Source organism: Corapipo altera, unplaced genomic scaffold, assembly GCF_003945725.1.
Source record: "Corapipo altera isolate COAL_440 unplaced genomic scaffold, ASM394572v1 116, whole genome shotgun sequence".
Taxonomy (NCBI): domain Eukaryota; kingdom Metazoa; phylum Chordata; class Aves; order Passeriformes; family Pipridae; genus Corapipo; species Corapipo altera.
Genome location: NW_020884953.1, coordinates 2,014,647 through 2,036,205, shown reverse-complemented (window position 1 = coordinate 2,036,205; position 21,559 = coordinate 2,014,647). Strand labels below are relative to the sequence as shown.

The following is a 21,559-nucleotide window of genomic DNA, read 5'->3' as shown; positions in this document are numbered from 1 at the left end:
GCAGCTGAGACACAAATACCCATAAGCAATTACTACCATTGCCTGTGCAAGTCAAACCTATGGTTCTGTCTCTTACCTGTAATCTGACTCTGTCCTTGTGGATTAAAAGGACTTGGTGCAGAGTTCAGAGAGGGCCGTGGGCTCTGGGTCGGGACCCCTACTCTCATACTGGGATGAGGAATGCGCCCTAAATCACTGAGGCGTTCAGAGAACAAACTAGGTTTAGAGTCATCAAGCTTCTGTCTGTGCCCTGGAAACAGCAAATCATAAAATAAAAGCGTTAATAACAAGATGTAGTAATTTAACACACCCCCCAAAAAAACCCCCGAAATGGCCTCTAAGGACCTGTTATTAGATTTAATGGATTTACAGATATCTCAGCTACCCCTGATAACACAGAAACATCATTGGGGGTTTGTGTTTTGGACATGGTTGTGCTGGTGAAAGCCTTATCGAACACAACGGTGCCCATACACATGTGTAACAGATTGCAATTTGGATCAAAACAAGCACTTATCAGGACACCCACACAAGGTCTTTTTTTGTTGGTGTTGTTTTTTTTTTTTCTGCTTTAATTACACAAGGTAGTTAAGAGGCAAACTTCCCCTTCCAAAAGCAAGCCTCATGAGTACATACAAGTTATCAAGTGGGACAATTATTCCATGCCTGATTCATATGTTGTGGATTTTTGCAAGCTTTTCTTCTCCCTTTATGTTTTTTTTCTTTAACTCTATCACAGTCAGTCATTAGCTGTCATTCCTCTGGGATATTTTCCAAAAAGTCAATAGTCCCTGTCAATCCAGAAGAACAGTATCCAAGGAAAATCTTCAAAGCTGCTGGTCAAGATGGGTCCTTCACACCCTGTCATGGTCAGCCTTCAGTGCTGCTACTGCTCTCCCCCAAAACAGGCCAATTGCCCCTGGCAATTTTTTGGAACACTCATTTAGGGATGTTTTGCTGTCAAAATGTAAAGTAGGGAAATGCCAAAAGCACCAGGATACCACCAGTGGTACTGTTCATGTTGTCACTGAGACGGTTCAAGAGTAAAGACTTTATTTCTGTAGTGGTTGTATTTTTGCTTCTAGGTTTAATTTCTTTCCAAAGGAGTTTTAGGATGCTCCTTGACCAATGGCGCCTTCCAATGTGAGGTGCAGAAGGTGTTATTTCTATTATTTAACACACAGAGAAACAGACATGCATAAAGATTAAGGACAGGACTAATTTTGCTTAACTTCAGCCATTCATAAATCAGGCATCTAGTCTAAACTCTTCTAATGTAGACTTCCTCTTCGGTTAATGGAAAGAAATAGCTACTTCCAGAGGGCAATTCATCTCATTTGTCTCTGACACCCATCTTAAAACAGCATGATTCACCTTCTGAATTTGCTTTCTCTTCCTTCTCTGATCAGAGAGGGAGCACACATGACTGGTTTAATTAGACACCCTCGCCATTAGTCAACATTAAATGGAATGAAGCTTACCCTAAGTCACCAACCAAGGTCACACAAAAAGCCTCTGGCAGAGCTGAAAGGGGGGCCCAGACCCCCTGACTGTGACCCAGAACCACATCTGTCTCCATCCCCATGAGCAGTGCCAGGGCACAGGCACAAGCAATAACTGGGTGGGATATTTTAATGCTTTTAACAATAAGAAGGGCCTCTGGAAGGGTTTGGGCTTGAACCCTTATCCCCAGTGGCTTGAGATAATCTGTGTTGTCCCTCAGCAGTGTGAACACAGACATCTGCCTGGAGGCTACGAGAGTCTAGCTTTGCTAACATGGGTAGATTGTCCCATCAGTCTTTGGGCCAGAGAACCAATTCCTGCACTGGTTAATTTTTTTTAGAAGCAGAAATGAGGCCACTTAATCTTGAGATTGAGCTATCAGACTACCACTCCTAAAAAAAAAAAATATTTTTAATGGTAACTCTCACCACAGTACTAACTACATGGGTTCACATCATCTAACTGGGACTATGGTGCCTTCATGGCACGTTGGCAAAGCAATATCCAAATTAGATAAATCCAAACTGAAATCAGGGAAATTACATTTTTAGATAGAGGAGTCAGGTTGCAAGATGAGGAGAAACTTGATGGAATTTAACTTTGGAGAAACTTCTCTAGCAATTTAAAAAATAATAATGAGTTGACCCATTATTTGGTACTTTGAAGTATGATTTCTCTCCTCCAGGATGACTCAGTCCAAAAGCACAATGATAGGCAGGAGCCTTCTCCTCAAGGAGAAGGTGCTGCTCCATGTTAGAGCTGTCTACTTCTCGCTTCAGGAGGGATCAATCACTTTAAACAGGGAACGATTTTTGGTGGGCTTGTAAAAATTCCGTAACAGCAGCTTAATTAACAACATAACATCTAACTTGTATTCTTTAGCTTTATATTCTCAATCTACCCAAATTACAACTTGTACAAGTTGGGTCTGCTGTATCTGAAGAAATGACTTTCACATACACATGCAGTCAATATTCTCTTGGGATTACTCCATCTTCTTTTCCTCCACAATTTTTATGTGTTTGCTTTCCCCCTTGCCTGTCATATTTTCCACTCTTTTTTTTTTCTTTTCAAGGCATCCTCTTCCCTTCCTCTTTTCTCTTCTGCTCATTCCTAATCATGATTTGGCAAATTGAGTAACCTGATCTAGTGGAAGGTGTCCCTGCTCATGACAAGGGGTTGGAACGTGATGATCTTTAAGGTCCCTTCCAACCCAAATCATTCTGTGATTCTATGAAATCTGAGAGGGTTCAAAATAAGGTAGACATGATCAGCTCATCTCTGGTCTCACGCACCAGGGTTGACTTCAGCTGGAAATTAATCCACCCCCAAAGGAAATTGTAATTTGAATATTTGTAGAAAAATCCCATGTTATGTTCATATAGTGCCCTTTTCCTTAAGGAAAGTCACTGAAAGTCACTAAGAAACTGATGCACAAGCTATTTTAACCATCTTCAGATAACTCAATGAACACTTATTACATAGCTCACCACCACTCCTGCACCAGCCTATGCCCAAAACCTCCCAGCCCTGTTTTCATCAAGCTCTGTTTGGTCATGTATAGCTCTGCCAGAGAAGATTTTATATTTAATTATGTATATTATTTTTATAATGAAGTAGGACTGTCACAGAAAGACAAAATTCAAGAGGATAGCAGTGTGCTTTAGGGTAGGCAGGGTAAAAAAAAAAAAGGTGGGGGGAAGAAGAGAGAAAAAAAAAAGGAGAAGGGAAAAAAGAATTAAGAAGAAAGATCCCCACATCTGGTAAAATTGAAATGATCTAGAGATGTGTGGGTTTGGGTGTTGCCGCCCCCGCCCCCCCCCCCAAAAAAAAAAAAAGAGTAGCAAAAGAGAGCTCTGTGCACATCTGGAAGACCCCAGGCATCAATGGAACTGCAAGTCCCCAGAAAGCAGCAAGGGGCCAAAGGCAGACTTGCCTTCCCCTTCTGGACATTTAAAATTTAGGGTTGTAACACGGAGTCATGTTGTGACAAAGAGATCCACAGAAGGAGCCACACTCCCCCAGTGAAATGTCCCAGGGAGACAAGATGACATTGCAGCTTCGCACGTCATGGGTTACTCTGCTTTGATAAAAGCTGAGACGTGCTCACACTGAAAGTCAGCAGGAAACTCAGCAAAACCTTCATATTCAGGAGGTGCTCACAAAGGCGTGTGGGCAACTTAAATATCCTGCCTTGATTCCCGTGCAGAAAAAAAAAATCCTATTAAGTACAGAGAAGCCATGAGGTATTGGCTGAAAACAGTCTAAAAAGACCTTCTGAGTAGCACATAAGCAGCAGCAATGAAATATGTGATACATGTTTAAAACTCATTCCACAAGCTGCTTTTCATCTCTCATTGATATATGTGTCCGTTGACAGAGAAATTCCTGATCCCAGGGGAGTGTGCTAAGAAAAGCTGTATTCCTCAGTCTCAGTATTGAGGCGTAATTTTATTTCAGGAAAAAAGATTAGGGTAGCAAGTGTGGAGAGCTGAGGGAGAATCCGTGATCTGCTGCAGCAGTGGGTACATTAAAAAGCAATATGAAATCTGTGTGAAGAGTAGAATAAAATAATGTTGCAGCTATCCCAATGCCTGCAACACTGCATTTAGTGCCTGTTGCTCTGTTACAAGATTAATTTGTGGAATGGATTGGGCTTGGAGAGGGGAAAAATGTTTATGGGCACAGGTAGTATTCGATACAAAATGTGGTCAAAAAGATGGAGGCTGTTCCATGAGTCTCTGAGTAAGGATGGGACTCAGTAGCCTTTGGAACTGGTTAGGTCAGAGGAGAGGACATAGGAAAGAGATGAAAAAATTGAGAATTCATAGGCAAAAACTAAACAAGCTGTTATGATTCGTCTGCTGGCACAGTACAAAACACGCTGGATATCAGAAATCCATTATTCACTCCAAAATGACGAGACGTATTCTGATCTTTCGCCACTACTCAGCTATTTCAAGCCAAATACCAACTTAAGTATTAGTTTCTGGAGGCAGAAGCATTGCCATTAATCCCTTCCAGTGCCAATTTTGGCCATTTTACATGAATCAAACCAGAAAACAGTACTGAGAGAGTGTCATTAGGTCAGTGCAAACTGCAGCCAGCCAGCCAGTGCCTGAGCTGCTGTTTCTGCTCGCCAGCCCGGGATGGCCTCAGAGTATGTTCACATGGCCCATGGAAGCTGATGTTCAATTATCACATCCCAGACACGGCACAAGATGTGAGAATGCTTCTTCTCCTTCTTAATCATTTCAGTTTAAACTAAGCAATGGAATGTCTCCCAGATCAAAGCAAGGCAATCTTGAGTCTGCTGGATGTGGTAAGTGGAGAGGGACGTGAGCTCTTCTCTCATCCCTGAACTTCCACCACTCTGCTGGAGAAGGCAAGATGTAAATTGGGCCATGGAAGAGGCTGACTTGCAGAATGTAAATGTGGTGTTGATGCTTGAAGATTTTTACCTCCTCGGGGAGGAGGGGTGTGCGTTTTTATCTTTCAGCTTGTGGGTGTGGAACTGAAAACTAATCAGATTATGCTACACGTGGCCTTGCCAGATGCTGACACTCAGGGACTCCCTTTCTTTGTACCGTGTACACCACCCACCAGTTTTTTTGTGTGGGTTGTTTTTTTTTTTCTGGTACCAAGGAGATCTGGTTACCAGATTTTCAGCAGATGCTTTTATCACTCTCCAGTGGGTTAGCTATTTTCAGTCATCACCCAGTTCTAACTTTTCTTGCTTTTGCGTTAACAAGGAGAAGAATTGTGGGAGTCAGGTGTCTCCATAAAGAAGCCAAGGGAAGGCAGAAAGGTCATGAAAGTAAGATCCTGCTGGAGACACATTTTCTGGGACATCCCAGGCAGAATGGAGGGTGATGACCCAACATAAAATTCCACCATGGCTTCTGTTTACCCTATGTCATGATTGTGCTCAGCACCCGCACCTAGTCACACATGGAGTGACTAGGAAAGGGCAAACTGTTTTTGGAACTCTAGGACCAGTAACCAAAGCTTTCTATGGCTCTGGATTATGTGGAACCCAATGGAAAAGGGACTTTCCTTCTGGGTAAAGGTTGGCAGAAGGAGGAATAATCACCTACTTCATGACCTATGAATTCGTAGCTGGCACACCCCAGGCTTTTCTTGACCTCAAGAGAAGCATAATGGAGACCAAGAACCTAAGTTGTGATTATTCCCACTGTTCTCCAAAGGTGACATGCTTGAAAAAGTTAAAGAATATGTACATTTTTTCCTACTAACATTATATGTCTTTGAGACAAGCATTCTGACTGTGTCTCTATTAACACTGGCACTCTAGGGACATACTTCTGTGTACACATTGTAGAAGACAATTTCACAACATAAAAAAGATAAGCTAAATATCCTCTGAATTTCATCACAAATTCACCTTAAATTCTCTTTGGATGTCTACCTGCATTTCACCCTATTTGGTCCTGTGGATCAAATGTAACTGGAAGGTGCCAATATGGGCTTGACTGAATTCAGCTACGGGTTGTTAAAGCTGAAGGCAAGGGACCCACATTTATGCCACAATAAAGGAGTTGAGACCTGAGCCTAAGGCTTCCTAACAGCTGTTGTACAGGGACTGAATTAATGCTGAGCATTCAGCATGAAGCAAAAATATTCATTGTTCTGTTACAAATTTTAGACAGTACTTCAGTGCAGCAACATGTCACTCCAAAGCAGTGTCAATCTACGCACTAGAGGTAAAAATAAGAGAGCCATAAACTAGAAGATTCATATCAGCTCTTTGCAAGGAAAAGAAGCTCTGAAGCAAGTCACAAGGCTCCCTGTTGTGCCCCCCATCTTGTGACAAATTGTCATTCAGGGCTGGCTTTTCCCCATCCAGTCCTACTGAATGCACCCAATCCAAAGTTCATGGAAAAAAACCCAAAACTCAAGAGCCAAATAATTTTTACCCAGGGAAGGGGAAAGCCTGGAACCCTTCCAGTCTCTTGGGTAAAGACACAATTATGAGAAAAAAATATAATCCACCCAAGAGACATAATTACATAATTAGGCCATAGGTTGTGCATAGGAAAAGTTCTTATAGTTCATAAAACAAGGAGCTACATAGGTGCAGTAACTGCAGTTAATTCACTCAATGGAGAAAAAAAAAAGTTTGTTTTTTTTAAGTAGCTGAGGGCACCAGTTTGCATTAGACTGGAGAGTTTATTCTCCTGACTGTACACAGAGCCCTGTTAGTCCCAACAGGAGTCATTCAGGCGCAGGCAGAAAATAAGCCCCTGTCTCTTTTTGTTCTTAAAAAAGACGTATTTTTTACCCAAAGCAACTCGGCTCTGTACCTGAAACTATTGCAAGAAATGGAAATAAACAGACAGGGGAACGTACACTGCGGACAGGGTCAGTTCTTATAACATGGATCTAACATGGATCCATTTGCTGAAATCCCACTGAGTTCCTCCTCCCCGACCTCTGCTCTCCTGAGGGTCTGTAGATGATATGGCTCCAAAAGGGCCAGATCCAGCTCCCGAGGGAACCAGTTACACTCCCATTTTCCCAGAGCCGTGGCTCCAAACCAGAGCGAGCAGAGGCAGGTTGGAAAGTCAGTGTAGAGGTCAAGCCCATGGACCATCTCTGGTGTCCATGGTCATCTCCCCACTGACTTTCTGGGAGAAAGGAAGTGTCATTTCAACTCATCTCACAGGCAGCCTGCCCAACATGGGACCAAAAGCTTCCAGAAGGGCAAAGGGAGGAAGGGTCAGGAAGGGTGAGAAGAAATGATCCCATTGGAGGTGTAACCTATGTCCTTTCATGCCCATGGGAATGACTCTAAAGCTTTTGAGGATATAAACTGCTATCAATGATTTTCAAAATTCAGCTGGGAGCTGTGAAGAGCACATATCCAGCTGAAAGACAGACCCGGAGGTCAGGGGTTTTCAGCAATCTGCAACAGCTGCAAAGGAGCCTCTTGTTCCCAAAATTTCTCTATGTAGAGAGGTGAAAATGCCTCCTTGGAGCAGGGCTCCATTCTCCTCCTCCAGCAGCTAAGGGACCAATGGGGGGGTGTGGCAGGAGCTGAACTGGCCAGGAACTCTGCGCAGGGAAAGGTGTGTTAAAGCAGAAAAACTGGAAAATGTAGTGAATGAAACCAAAATGGTGCTTTGAGAAAAAAGACAACAGAGCAGGAAGGAGCTCAAGTGGGATTGTTTTGCACTGCTTCCCTCCCACCAGTCAACTCATCCCAGGGTTGCAGGATCCGTCCTGCCCTCCTCTCTGCCTCTCTGCTCCAGGTGAATGAACCAAGTTTCCCCTTGCTGCAGTGGTGGAGTTTTTAATTTCTCTCTTCTTTTCGAAAAACTTTTGAATTCTGACTTGGATTTTGAAGCTTGTTCTGCAAAGCTGAGCAATACACCATAGGAATATGAGCCCGAACTAGACAGATCTGGGAGGGAGCAGGTGGGACTCCCTTGCTCAGTAATGCTCTGCCTTCACCTTTACCCATCCTTCACTAACATGAAGGAATCTGTGTGCACGTGTGCCAGGAAACCAGCTAAACATTGCTGGCATCGCCACTTGGAGACATTAAAGACAACTCACATAAACAGAGACTGTCACGCAAGTCTTAGTCCCTGCCTTAATTCCCTTTGCATGCTCGTATCTATTACGCTCTCCCCCTTCTCCTCCCCCTTTTTTTTAGCATAAGGGGGAAAACAGAGACCAAGGGCTGTCCCGAAAAGCGCAAGAGCTCCTCATTCTGATTTATCATCCTCAGGAACTCAGCAATATCTTAGAGGAATAAGTTTTTCTCCCCCCCCCCAAAAAAGGTAGCTATCCCATGAAGATCCCGCCAATTTCTGCTCCTTGCTGCAGCAACCGGCAGTAAAGATCACAGTGATGAAGAGGGCAAGAGAGGGGGGAGAGAAAAAAAATCTTGAACTGGCTTCCCTCCAGCTGGCAGGAGGGGATGGTTTTCTTAATGCTTGCGAAACCTGACTACTTTAAAAGAATGAGAAGGGGAGGAGGGATGATGTAAACACAGCCATTAAACCAGACTTAAGGCGCTTAGTTTAAATCTAGTGTAGAGCTCTCAGATGCTGCGCTGCTCTCCAGACATCAATAGGTGCATTTTCGTTTTTGGTTTTGTTTTACACCCCCAAAACCAGGAGCGTACTGCCGACTGAACGCTGCGGTTACAACGGGAATTCAGGCATGGAAGACACAACAGTTAAGCAATAATAGATGGATGTGTGCATGTTTGCACTCTATCTTTCAACAGATTGTTTTGCTGCCTTAGACGACTACTGTGTTTATATCCATGCAGCAGGTTTTAAGCAGACTGTTTAAACTTGAATAAAGTGGGATGTTTCTAAAATAACCTTACTAATACAATTCAGATGGCTAAAGAAACCTGAAAACGTGGTTAAAAAATAAAAAAGATGCCATTTCAATCTACACTGGCGGGGGTAACATGATCTAAACTCTGAAAGAAAACAGTCTTTACAAGTTCAACTTGAAGGATTATCTTGTGTATCAGCACCCTCTGTGGCAGAGTAGCATTTATCCACGTATCCACCCATGTTAATGCTGTTGCACAATTTACTACAGCCGTGATAGACAGATAATTGCTTTATCCACCCAAGTGTAATAAACGGAGTCTACAATGTTAATCCTTGTATTCTTATTGTCGGCGGATGCCAAGTAAGGGAGAGACGCACACTGAAAACCCTGCCTTCTCCTTCCAAAACTACTGGAGTTTACTCACCCTCGGACCTGCTAAAGTGTTCTTATTGCATTCCACTCCCCTGCTTGCAGCGCCAAGTATTTTGAGTAGTATCAAGTTATTGTTATATAAAGGGCACCTACACTCAAGCTGTATGGAGGCAGAAGCCAGGATGTAGCAGCCTTTAGGAAAAAAAAAAGCAAACCACCCTCAAACATCTTTTCCTACTCAGTGAGTAAAACAGGCCAAGTATTTTCTGTTCTTGGGCATAGAACAGAAAGTAATTACCTGTCCTTCTAAAACTGGACATCTATTCAGTTTGTGTGGAGTCTGTCTGACTGTTGAAAAATGTCATTTAGTTGCTGGCCCATCAGTGTTTTCCACAAAAATCTATAAAGATTTTTTATTTTGAATGTCAAAAACAGGCGTGTGCTTTAAAAGGTTTACAAATTCCTAGCGGCTCCATGAGCTTAGGTTTGTGGCATCAAATTTATAATGACAGTTTGACGGATGTCTCCCTTTCTTCCTCCGGAAAGGTATAAAGAATTGGTGGTTTCCCGGTAAAAAAATACGTTTAACACTATTCTTTGCTCTTATTTTTACACTCAGGCACGTAAAAAGTCTGGTGCTGCTGGCAATGAGTGGATTATTGGGGCAACTTTCAAACTGCAAAAGGGATTCAACTTTCTGTGCACTCAGAGCACTTGCACAAGCACCTACATGATGTGCAAGTTCTGAAGAAGGACAGCCTTAAGCGGCACATAAATGATACAGCTGAGCTTAAAGAGAAGAAACATTGGGCTGAAGATGCTGCCAACAATCCAGGAGGTGAGTCGCAGTTTTTAACCCCTTGCTATGCTCCATCGCTCCCTGCCAATGCCATCGGGCATTTCTGGCTCAGGTGGAAGCTGAGATGGATTAACCTCTGCTTTCAGGTCTTTTGAGGGAAAGGGAAAGGGTAGACTTAGATTAGATATTAGGAAAAAATTCCTTGCTGTGGGGGTGGTGAGGCCCTGGAATAGGTTGCCCTGAGACAGCTGTGGCTGCCCCATTCCTGGATGTCCTATAATCCTGGAAGTGTCCAAGGCCAGTCCAGATGGGGCTTTGAGCAACGCAGTCTAGTGGAACGTGTCCCTGCCCATGGCAGGGGGTTTGGAACAAGATGAGCTTTAAAGTCCCTTCCAACCCAAACCATTCTGTGATTCTATGACTTAAAAGCTAAAACACAGCCATAGGGGATGAATGGCTGGGGGTTCAGTGTTATAAGATTGCCTGCTGACTATCACTAGTGATATTGAAATGGAATATTGAAATGGAAGATGTTTTATGCAGCTTCAGCCAATGAATGGCTAAATTTTCTTCAATAACTTAGATGATACAATACAAAGCATGATCGTAAAATCTTGAGAAGACTTAGAGTAGGGAGGAGTCTTCCAAACTTGGAGAAATGGGTCAGAATTCAAAATGATCTTAGCAAGCAAGAGAAATTATATTTGACATGTCATTAGTAAAATGACATGCAGTAAAAGTTAAGTGCATTATAGTAAATTTTGGAGCAAGAGATCAAATGCACCACAAGGACAAACCTATTAGCCAGCAGATTGCAGAGGAATATCTGGAGGTGGCAGGGAGTTGCAAGTTGAATGTGAGTCAAAAATGGGATTCTGCCTTTTTTTTTTTTTTTTAGATTAAGTAAATGCATTTCTGGGAAAGATTAATGGTCATGTTGCATAGAAGACATAGAAGGTAACTATTACATGCTGCTCAGAAGTGGTGAGACATCAGCTGGACTGCCTTACCCAGCGTGGGACACCACCCTCTAAGAAAGATAGAGACATATGAGAGAGAATCCAGAGAAGAGCAACAGGAGCGATAACAGATTTAGAAAGCATGAGCAACATGGAAAAGTTGAAGGAAATACATTTGTTTAGTCTAGAAAAGAGACAAGCAGGAAAGGACATGATAAGAGTAAAATGTTTTCTACAGCAAATGGTAATCGATTGATCTCTGTGTCAGCTGAGAACAGCACAAGAAAAAGCTGCCTTCAGCTGAGATAGAGGAGATTTAAGAGATTAATGCATGGTATTAGCAAACTCCTTTTTAAGTATAAAAGAAAGAAACACAAAACCCAGACTTGGTAAGTAAGTGGAAGGCTCAGTACTGAAGGATTTAAAAATTTGGACAGATGTCAGTGATGATCTAAGTATATCTAATACTTCCTCTGAGGACAAATGGACTAGGTCGCCTGAGGTTTCTTTTAGCCCTACTGTTCTGGGGCTGAGTGGTTGTCTGTCCGTGGTTAAGTCACGTACACAATATTTTGAACATGAGTACACACAGTCAGGGAGCTCCTGCTGTAACTGTGGGCCTGATGCTGCAAGAGCTCAGCATCTCCAGCTGCCATGACAGAGCACACCAAAACACAGTTCCCTGACCATGAGGAACCTGAGTCTAGAAATGCTGGTCTTAGCCCCTCTGTGCCAGGGTTTCCTACAGCTCTAACCTCTGAATAACTGTAATTTCTTTGCCTCACATGGATATTACAGGATTGATTTCACACTTAATTTGGCAAGCTAGTGGAAACTAGTGGAAACTTTGAGTTTCCACTAGTTTCTGGGGGAGACACAAAAAAGTAAAACTAGAATTTCACACCCAATGCTTGAGAGTATTCCTGCAATCCCCAGTGAAGGTCCAGATCCTAGTCCATGATTGGTTTTGGCTGTTGCTTTCTTATTTGTGTGTTTGCTTGTCACTCAAAGAGAGATGGTCCCACACACAGTAGCCCTGGCCATTCCCTTCTGTTAAAACCTATGTGCTCCTCTCCATGCCAGTGTGAAGAACAAGGGACATCAAAATGACAAACTTCTTTGGGGGAAAAAACACCACACACTAAGCCTGGAAGCAAATGTTTTTGACAACCTGTGTCTTTGATGAGAGTGTAGGGAACTTCTCAATGCAGTAGACTATAAGATCCTGGGATTTTCCAGCAAGACAGCCTCATTATTTGCATTATTTCCTCTTGGAAGTCCTTCATTCATAACTATCTCCACTGGATTTCTTTTTTCTTTGGTGTTAAAGAAAAGAATATACAAACCCAAATCCCATCCATACAGAAACTTCAGTCCTGTATACATTCATCTCACATCAGACCCCCAAGACAAACCTCCAAGATGGCTGTCCCTGCCCCAGACCATCTGTTTATCAACTTCATGCCCAAAACTCATGAGATGCATGTTGTTGGGCAAAGTTAAGCCCCTTATGGGCTCTGAAGGTCATTAATTCAGTGCCTAAGCCAGGTGTTTAACCTGTCAAGGGGTGATGGCTCCCAAGACAGCCCCAGGGGGCACAGAGAGGGAGGAGGTGAGTGACACAACAGCACTTGGCTGGGAGGAATGTAATATTTCTGTGAAGGGCTTTGATAGGGGCTGACCCAACAGTTGTTAAAGTTTGTTTAGTAACAGGGAGCTTCCCATGAACTTAAAAACAATAGGAAAACAGAGTTCTGGAGAATAAATCTCACCCTCTCCCCCAGTTGCCTGCACGTTTGGCTACCAGAAGGTAACAAATCCCCAGGAATGTGGGCGGTGGGGGGATGCTCCTGTGAGACAGAGTTGGAGAGTGGCCAACACAAGCAACAGGTGATGCCACTCAGGGAGCAGTAAACAGCACTGATGAACACCAGGGAAAGCCTAGGAAAGGCTGGGGCCTTTCCAGCTGCTTTTGCAGGGATTCCTTCAGGAGCTCACCTCATAGAAACCCCAAATGCCTCTTCTACTGCTTCCAGCCATATCAGATTTAGTAAAAGGTGGGATTCTCCTCAAAGAGGAGATCCGTCTGAGAAGGACCTGCTTTTTATTTATGAATTTATGAGTCTGCCTTGACCACACGCCGGGGGAACTCAGAGAGCATTAATTTTTGGTCACTGGACAGGATGTAGCATATGAGACAAGGAAACTTATGTCTCAATCACCAGGCTCCTGATCTGCACAATCCTCCTCCAACTTGATTTTTTAAAGTAAATTATAGCTCACAGGCTTTACTTTGACCCTGCTGTAACTACTATATTATTGCACTGACGAACAGGATTCCACTTGGGCATGACTAGAGAGGGACTTTAGACAAGAGCCTGGAGTGACAGAACCAGGGGAAGGGCTTTAAACCCTTTAAAGGGGAGATTTAGATTATATTTTAGGAAGAAATTCTTCACTGTGAGTGTGGCGAGATACAGGAACAGGTTGCCCAGAGAAGCTGTGGATGCCCCATGTGTTCAAGGCCAGTAAAAGGACAGGGCTCTGAGCAGCCTGGTCTAGTGAAAGGTGTCCCCGCCCACAGCAGGGGAGTTGGAACTGGGTGATCTTTAGGGACCCTTACAGCCCAAATCACAATGTGATTCTATGAGACGGATGGTGCAATCCTCTGGAAAAAGGAAAATCCAAGAAACAGAAGCTGCAAATGCCTAGTCATAAAAACACAAGTTGTTAAAATAGGCAGCCGTGTAGTTGATAGCTTTCAAAGATGTACACCAGCACATACATACAGCCATATATATATATATATATATACAGCATATATATAAATATATATATATGCTTCAAGCTTGGAAAGATGTTAAAATGTGTTAGATCATCACTGGTACATGCTTTGAATAATTTATATTTTATTAATATTTTGATGTGTCATTAAGTTTGGACACCCATTAGAGTGCACCAGTGGAAATCAGCCCTGCAATGCAAGAGTGGCAAGGATATTTTATTCTGCTCTCTTAAAGCAGGCAGAAATAACATTGAAGTACTTAAATTCTGGAAATACTCATCATCCCTATGCTATTAATATCACCTCAATACTCACTCTATTTAAAGCCAGTTTCTTTCTTTAGGTTTTATTTTATGGGTGGCAAATCCTCATTTAATTCAGAGGGTAAAAATGTATGAACCTACAATTGGAAAAATGGGATTGTCTGGGGCCCAAGCCATCTGCCAGAGCCATAAACATAGTCTTTGTCACCATCTTTGGTGGGAGACAGCCTGGCCCTGAAGTCTTTACAGCTTGTACAGATTTAAATTTTACTATTTGACTTGTTTTTAATGTCATATGACTCATTTTAAGGAATAATATAGCTGGTTCCACTGTAATGGTTACAGCTAATGCCTCTGCAAGGCCAGAACTTGATGCCTCAGTTACAGAATTTAGATACAAACTCTGTAGTCTACCTCTTAGCCCCACTGTTTGATTTGTTCCACAAAGAAAATAAGGCACACCCGAGCCATTGGCTCCATGGATTAGAGGACAACACATATGTATGAGAGTTTCCTTCTTCTTTAATCATAACCCTGATTTAATTCCATCAAAGAATGATGAAAAATAGAACACGAAATACTCTTCCTTTTTGTCCAAGAAAAGTAAAACAAGCAACCCTGGTGATGTTAAGAAATTGGATATCTTCTAGTGGTGCCTTGCCTTGGGTTTTTAACAAGTAAAATTCATCTGTCTTAACCAATTTAAATGAACTAAAAAGTCAAAAACAGAAAAGAGGGATGGAAAACTTTTTTCAGCTTCAACACAAACTGTGAGGAAGTCAAAGCTTAAAAAAAGAAAGTGTTTTTTTCACTAAAAGTCTACAGAGACCTCAGCACCATCACAAATGGAGAAATTTGCTTTTTAACTCTTCTCCAGGTAGGATGGATCATTCCTTGTCCTTTCACTCTGACTTTCCACAGGGCCCATGGGATTATTCTCCTTTTGGGAACAGAAGGAATTTTGGCTGTCAGTGTCCCCATCCTTCACCAGTTTTGATGTTGAAACAAGTTATGTCTCCCTTGACAAAAGATTCCATGTGCTAACCATTCCCTTCCATCAAAGCACCAACACTAGACTAGGACTGAGCCTAATTTCTAATGCCTGATGGATTTAGGTGGACAAACTACTGTTGTAATCTGCTGTCAAGTCTAACCCCCAGCATCTGGCAGCATTTCTGACATGACAATGGTTTAAAATTATGTATCTTGTAATATACACTCCCTTCTCCTCAATACTGATATTTCATGGCATCATTTGAACAGAACATTGGAACATCTATCCTTCACCCTCAGTCTCTTACCAGGTGTGGGGGTAATTTGCTTCCAGCACATCACTCAGATTTGAGACTGAAAAGTGTTTTTTCCTGTTTTGCTTTTCTGTGATAAAGTTTCTTGATAGTGTCTGAGAATGGCTGATATTACTGTTTGCTGATGTTCTGATAATGTTTCTTGCTTTATTGTTGATTGTGGTGTAAATCTTCACTAAAATAAGCAGATGCACTCTGTGACTGGTGAATTTAAAGTGAAGGTCACAGTTCACTTAATTTACAGTTAAGACAACTGTACCTCCACCAAACTCTGAGGTTTTCACACCTCGGTGTTTAGTGTTTGGATGTTTCCTTCTCAGCTTTCACAAAAATCGCAACATGAAAGAATGGTCAAAGCCTCCTTCTAGAAGGAGTAGGTCTCTCGCCCCACCAGGCAGGGATGGGTACCCAGCTCCTGATGGCTGCTGGGAGTATCCTGAGCACAAGGACCTGGGCTCTGCCCACAGCAACCTGGGCACGGGACCACAATCCTGCAGCACGGCAGGATCAGAAGTACCACTGCATTTCCAAAATGTAACATAACCCCCATCATGCCAGACCAAGCAACCCCACACTCACCTGGAAGAGAGGCAAGAGGTAACACGGTAGGGGGAAGGATGAACCATAGAGTCACAGAATCATTAAGATTGGAAAAGACCTCTAAGATCATCAAGTCCAACCATAAACCCAGCACTGCCAAGACCACTGCTAAACCATATCCCTAAGCATCACATCTACAAGCTTTTGAAGAGTTCCAGAGTTGGTGATTCAACCACCTCCACAAGCAGCCTGTTTGAGTACTTAACCACCCTTTCAGTGAAGAAATTTTTCCTAATATCCAATCTAAACCTCCCCTGGCACAACTTGAGGCTGTTTCCTTTTGTCCTGTCACTTGCTACTTGGGAGAAGAGACCAACCCCCACTTGGCTACAATCTCTTTTCAGGTAGTTTGAGTAGTAAGGTCCCCCCTGAGCCTCCTTTTTTCCAGGCTAAACACCCCCCGGCTCCCTCAGCTGCTCCTCATCAGACTTGTGCTTCAAGGTACACTGTAATTAAAACCTGCCCTTCGCATTTTACTTTGCGTGCACGTTAAGTGGTCTCATTTAAAGCCAGGTAACATTATTTCCATTGGCCGTACTTTCTGAAAGTCCCGTTGCTTATCCCAAATTTAAGCATAAATCATTCTGATGGCATTTCTTCGTTATGCAGGTTTGCTGTGTACACATGACGGTACATTCCTTCCTTGGCTCTAATTTTGTTCTGAGGCAGCCCCATTTCTTGCTGCTTCAGTACACTGAAAGCAAGAGTATGTGTGTGTGTATGCAAACAAACACACCAGCACCCTCACACATGCTAAAAATGACATTTTCACATCTGCTCACGAGGAAAAAGAAGGATTAATTATGCACAAACATTACAACTTTCTCCAGCTCTGCCTAGAGATGTGAAAGAGAAGTGGCCCTGTACTCACATCTCTTCTGAGAATTCTGCCATATGGTTTTAACAGAGGTTTATTTCCTGCAGCAAGAGAGGGCTGCAGATTCTCAATCCAACCAAAATAATTATGCAGACAATTTCACTCCATTACTTGCAGTGGAACCCAAGCTGTGTGGTCCTCACATGCCTGCTGACACCTTTAAAGAGACATTAAACCATTTTTACATAAAATTCCCTTAATGGGTGGGATGTAGGATGAATTTCCTGGAAGATTAGCACCTGTCACGTTGCATAAGGCTTACCTTGACTACTGCATGAATTCCTTCAGTTGGTAGACAGCAAAACTGTGATTGAAACCTCTAGAATACAGCAGAGCCTCAACCGTATCTCTACAGAGGGGAAACCTCTCCCCTTGCTGAGGTTTCCTATGCAATTATTTTACCTCCCACATTTGCCCCTGAAACAGCACAGGCCATAAGTACAAATGGGTGCCCCAAATTAAGTACAAGGAAATGGAAACACAGCTTTAAATTTCAGTGTTGGGTTGTGCTATGAGCACAGCGTGGATTCTTTGCTAAGAGCTTTTTTTAAGAGCCACCCTGGGCTGCAGATCTTTCCCCTCAACTGTAAGCAAGATTGCAGTATAAAAATTCCAATCTTTCAATCAGCAGTGAGTAAAGAATCCAGGGAAAATGAAATTGCTTTGACTCGAAACAATAAAACAAGTATTAAAACATCACCTATCTAACTCCAAATGTAAACTACAGGAATACTGTAAAAACAGAGATGTTAACCAAGACACACAGTGATTAAAGAATATTTTAAAGGCAGAAGGGAGACCACCCTTAAAGCATGGAAATGTCCCTTTTGGACTAAAATGCAATCTGGCTTTTTTTTTTTTTTTGGGCGACTGTGTCTGATTTTAGTTACAGTAGCTCGTTTATGGAATTAGCAAACATACTACATTTCAGACGAGCAAATCCAATTAAATCAGAAGAAAGCACACACATACTTTTAGTGTGCCAATCTGTCTATGTTGTCGGAAAGACACAATTCCAGGCAGCAAGGGGGTGAGGAAAGGGGAAGAAGTTTTCCACAGGACCGGAGGATTTTTTCACAGAGTAAAATGCTGATTTCTTCAGATTAAAAAGGCAAATGTAAAGAAAAAGTAACTAGGACTATGAGAAGAGATCAGAAATCAGGTATAAACCAGCAGCAAACCAAAGGGCACAACCAAATGGTGCAGGGGGTTGTTTTCTTGTTGGTTTGCAAATCTTGGCGCAGCTGGAGGCTACTGCAGGAGCACCTTCCTCTGCCGGGCACGGGAGCTCTGCAACGGTTAATGGCACACGCTGCATGTGTGTGGCCTGAGCAGCGAGGAAACTCAGCAGGAAACATGGTTCTAATCTTTTTCTAGTGGCAATTTCAACATTATGGTACAGATAAATTATGGTAATGTAAATAGTAAAATCCATTTCTCAGTTCTTCGGCTCAGCGCTGGCAACCACCTCTGGTTTCTGTAGGCAGGACGGGCACAGGACGCTCTGTTACAGAGGGGCAAAGGTTTTGTACTCAGCTCCTAATGGTGCCATATGGAGGGCAGCCTCCTCTCTGCTTCCCCACACACACACAGATTTTATCCCTTTTCCTTATAAGCTCTAGAGAATTTTCTCCCATTTCAAGTCGGGGGAGCACAGCACTGAAAAATCCCCCCTCCTGGCTGTGGAGTCATAGAATCATAGAAGGGTTTGGGTTGGAAGGGACCTTAAAGATCATCCAGTTCCAACCCCCTGCCACCTTCCACTACACCAGGTTTCTCAAAGCCCCATTCAACCTGGCCTCGAACACTTCCAGGGATAAGGCATCCACAACTTCTGTGGGCAACTTATGCCAGTGTCTCACTATCCTGTGAGTAAAGAATTTCTCCCTAACATCTCATCTAAATTTCCTCCCTCTTAGTTTAAAACCATGCCCCCTTGTCCTATCACTATCTGCCTGTGTAAAAAGGATTCTCTCTCTTTTTTACAAACGCCCTTTAAATAGTGGAAGGTTGCAGTGAGGTCTCCCTGGCATCTTCTCTTCTCCAGGTTGAACCATCCCAACTCTCTCATCCTGTCCTTGTAGAAAACGCGCTTCAGCCCTCTGACCTGCTCCAACAGGTCACTGTCCTTCTTATAGTGTGGACCCCAGAGCTGGATGCAGGTGGTGCCTCAAAAGAGCAAAGGAGAGAAGCAGAATCCCCTTCCTGGACCTGCTACCCCCTCCTCCCCAGGGCACGTTGGCTTTCTGGGCTGCGAGTACACACCGTTGGCTCATGTCCAGCTTTTTGTCCACCAGAGTCAATACACCTTCCTACAAAGCTATTGCACCTCTGATAAAATTACAGAAGTGTACTGGCCATTATCAAACTGCCTTTACTAATGTAACCAAATAAGGTTGGCTTGTTAAGTTCACAGACTTTCTAGGTCCCACAATTGAGCAAAATGCTCTGACTGAGCCTTTTCAACACAACAAAGAAACACTGAAGATGTCAGCAGCAACACTGTCTTTCTGTGGCACACAAAAAAAAGCTGTGGATGTATTTTTAACCAAACTCGATTTAACAGTGCTCTCTCTCACCTAAATCTTCTGTTTTCAAAACAAAACTGAAATTTCAGGCCAGCGTTTCCTGTGGTGATCGTTGTGGTTAAACACTACTTGTCAGTTTTTCGTGCTTGATAAGGTCTCTCGGCTCTGTAGCAGAAGAATTGCTGTCAACTGAGCAGTGGCAACTGGAGACAAAAGTTACACCCAGCAGGAATGGCTGGATCCAGCTCTCCTCTGAGTTTATGGCAAAACTCCCACTTCAAGAGAAGCAAGATTTAGGCTGATACAGGTGTTCCAGTTGGCCTTTGGTTTTGTGCAGAGAGGGGCGGCAGCTGATGTTATTCGCCAAAACAGGAGAAAAATGTTCTAAAGGATAAGAGTGCCGGGGTTTGGCCAGCTGCACCTACTCTTCATGCTACACACCACAAATGCCTAAAGTGGATCTTGGGGGAATTACCCATTGTGGTTTTGAGGTTTTAAAGAAGGACCAAAAAAAAAAAAAAAAAGAGGAGGACAGGACAGGAAAACTTCACTCAAACACTGATTCACCCTATAAATTGATTTAACTTTCTGACAGTTGAAATGGAAGTTCAAAGATGCAACCTAGTTCATCAAGATGCAGCCCCGCACTGAAATCATTTAGTCAAAAAAGGTCCCTTCCAACCCAAGCCATTATATGAAATGATTTTAGCTCTCCAAAAGCATTACTCATTAATTTTGGAGTATTATGAGTTAACGGATTTAACGTCCTCTCTCCCACTCTGACATAGAGAAGTCAGACCAAACCTGCACAGAAACCTGCTCAATAGGCAGGATCATGACTATCTAGAGGAATTCAATCTTAGTTTGGCAAAATAAACAAAAAACCACCAGTGACTTAAAAACCACCAGCAAGAATTGTTGTCCTGGCCAATGAAACACATCAAGTAATCTGGGGACTTTGCACAAAATTCAGGATCTCAGCAGTCAGAGCAAAGGTGCCAGTCATATGAAGCAGCCATGAAAACTCCCCCATGTATGGTTGTACTGACTGGCATTCCAAGCCCAATATGAACATGCTGGTGAAAGTACAATGAGGTCTCTGACCACAAATGATAACAGACACAGCTTTGTGCCACACCCCGAAGCCAGTGTTCCCTCAGTCTTTTGAGAAATGGCACAGACTGCTGGATCCTTATCTTGATGGGGATTTCCACTCATCCAAGTTCTTTAAGATGGAACCTGTAAAGCTTTTTCCCCCTACTTGAACACACTGGATGCCTGATTACCTGATTACTATACACAGGTTTGGACTGTCTTGGCCATGTCAGACTAGGAAGAAACTGTGTTAAAGACACAGAATCATGGAATGATTGGGGTTGGAAGGGACCTTCAGGATCATCTCATTACAAACCTCCTGCTGTGGGAAGGGACTCCTTCCACTAGACCATGTTGCTCAAAGCCCCATCCTGACTTTGAACTATCCAGGGATGGGGCATCCACAACCCCTCTAGTCTGGTGCCTCACCACCCTCCCAGGTAAAGAATTTCTTCCTAAGTGACTCATCAGATTCCAAAATTAATGGTAACACTCTCAGAGAGCCAAAATCCTCTCAAGAAGGGAAAGGTGTCCATCTGCCCTGTACTGAGGTCTACAGGAAATTGCCAGCACTGAAAATAATGATTTAATGGGACATTTCACCAACTAATCCTGAAATGATGGGCTTGTTACACATTGTTGCCTTGGCATCAGCACTGCTCAGAGTTTATTAGCAGGTTCCAGAGTGCTCCATGTTATGCTCTGTCCCATGTCTTAGAAATGACTGAATTTAAATCAATGGGATCAATATGATCATTCAAAACACGCTGGATCCTTGGCTTTTAGCAGATCAGCCAAGAGAGAAACAATTTCTCAGCTAGCAGCACAAATAAATAATATTTGTATGTTCCTTTCCCTGCCTTTTCCCACATGTGACTCCTTACAAACCTAATCCATTTTTTTGTCTTCCTCTATTTTATTTTCTAGTAGCTTCCTCCAGAAAACAAACAAACAGAGACCAGCAGGATTGATTCTTGAATGTCTTTCATTCATCTTAATTTTTCCTCTTTCTCTTAGTATTTGCTGCACACGTATTTTTGGGTGCTCTTACCTCCTTCCATTATGCTAACACTAACAGCACTAGACATTTAAGTCTACTTTCTCAAAAATTACAATTTTAGTAATTTTCTCTGCTTCTCTGTGAGCTGTAA

The 21,559-nt window shown here is 42.8% G+C and overlaps 1 protein-coding gene across 6 annotated transcripts in view; it reads right to left on the bottom strand.

Annotated features, from left to right (window-relative positions):
• RUNX2 (runt related transcription factor 2) overlaps positions 1–21,559 on the bottom strand; it is a 227,017-nt gene that overhangs the window by 106,786 nt on the left and 98,672 nt on the right. For 5 of the 6 annotated variants that reach the window (XM_027663405.1, XM_027663404.1, XM_027663406.1 and 2 more), the window contains one exon: positions 77–250. The exons of the other annotated variant lie outside the window; for it this stretch is intronic. In XM_027663405.1, coding sequence (XP_027519206.1) covers positions 77–250 — 174 coding nt within the window. The remainder of the gene's footprint in view (positions 1–76; positions 251–21,559) is intronic. 6 annotated transcript variants of the gene reach the window in all.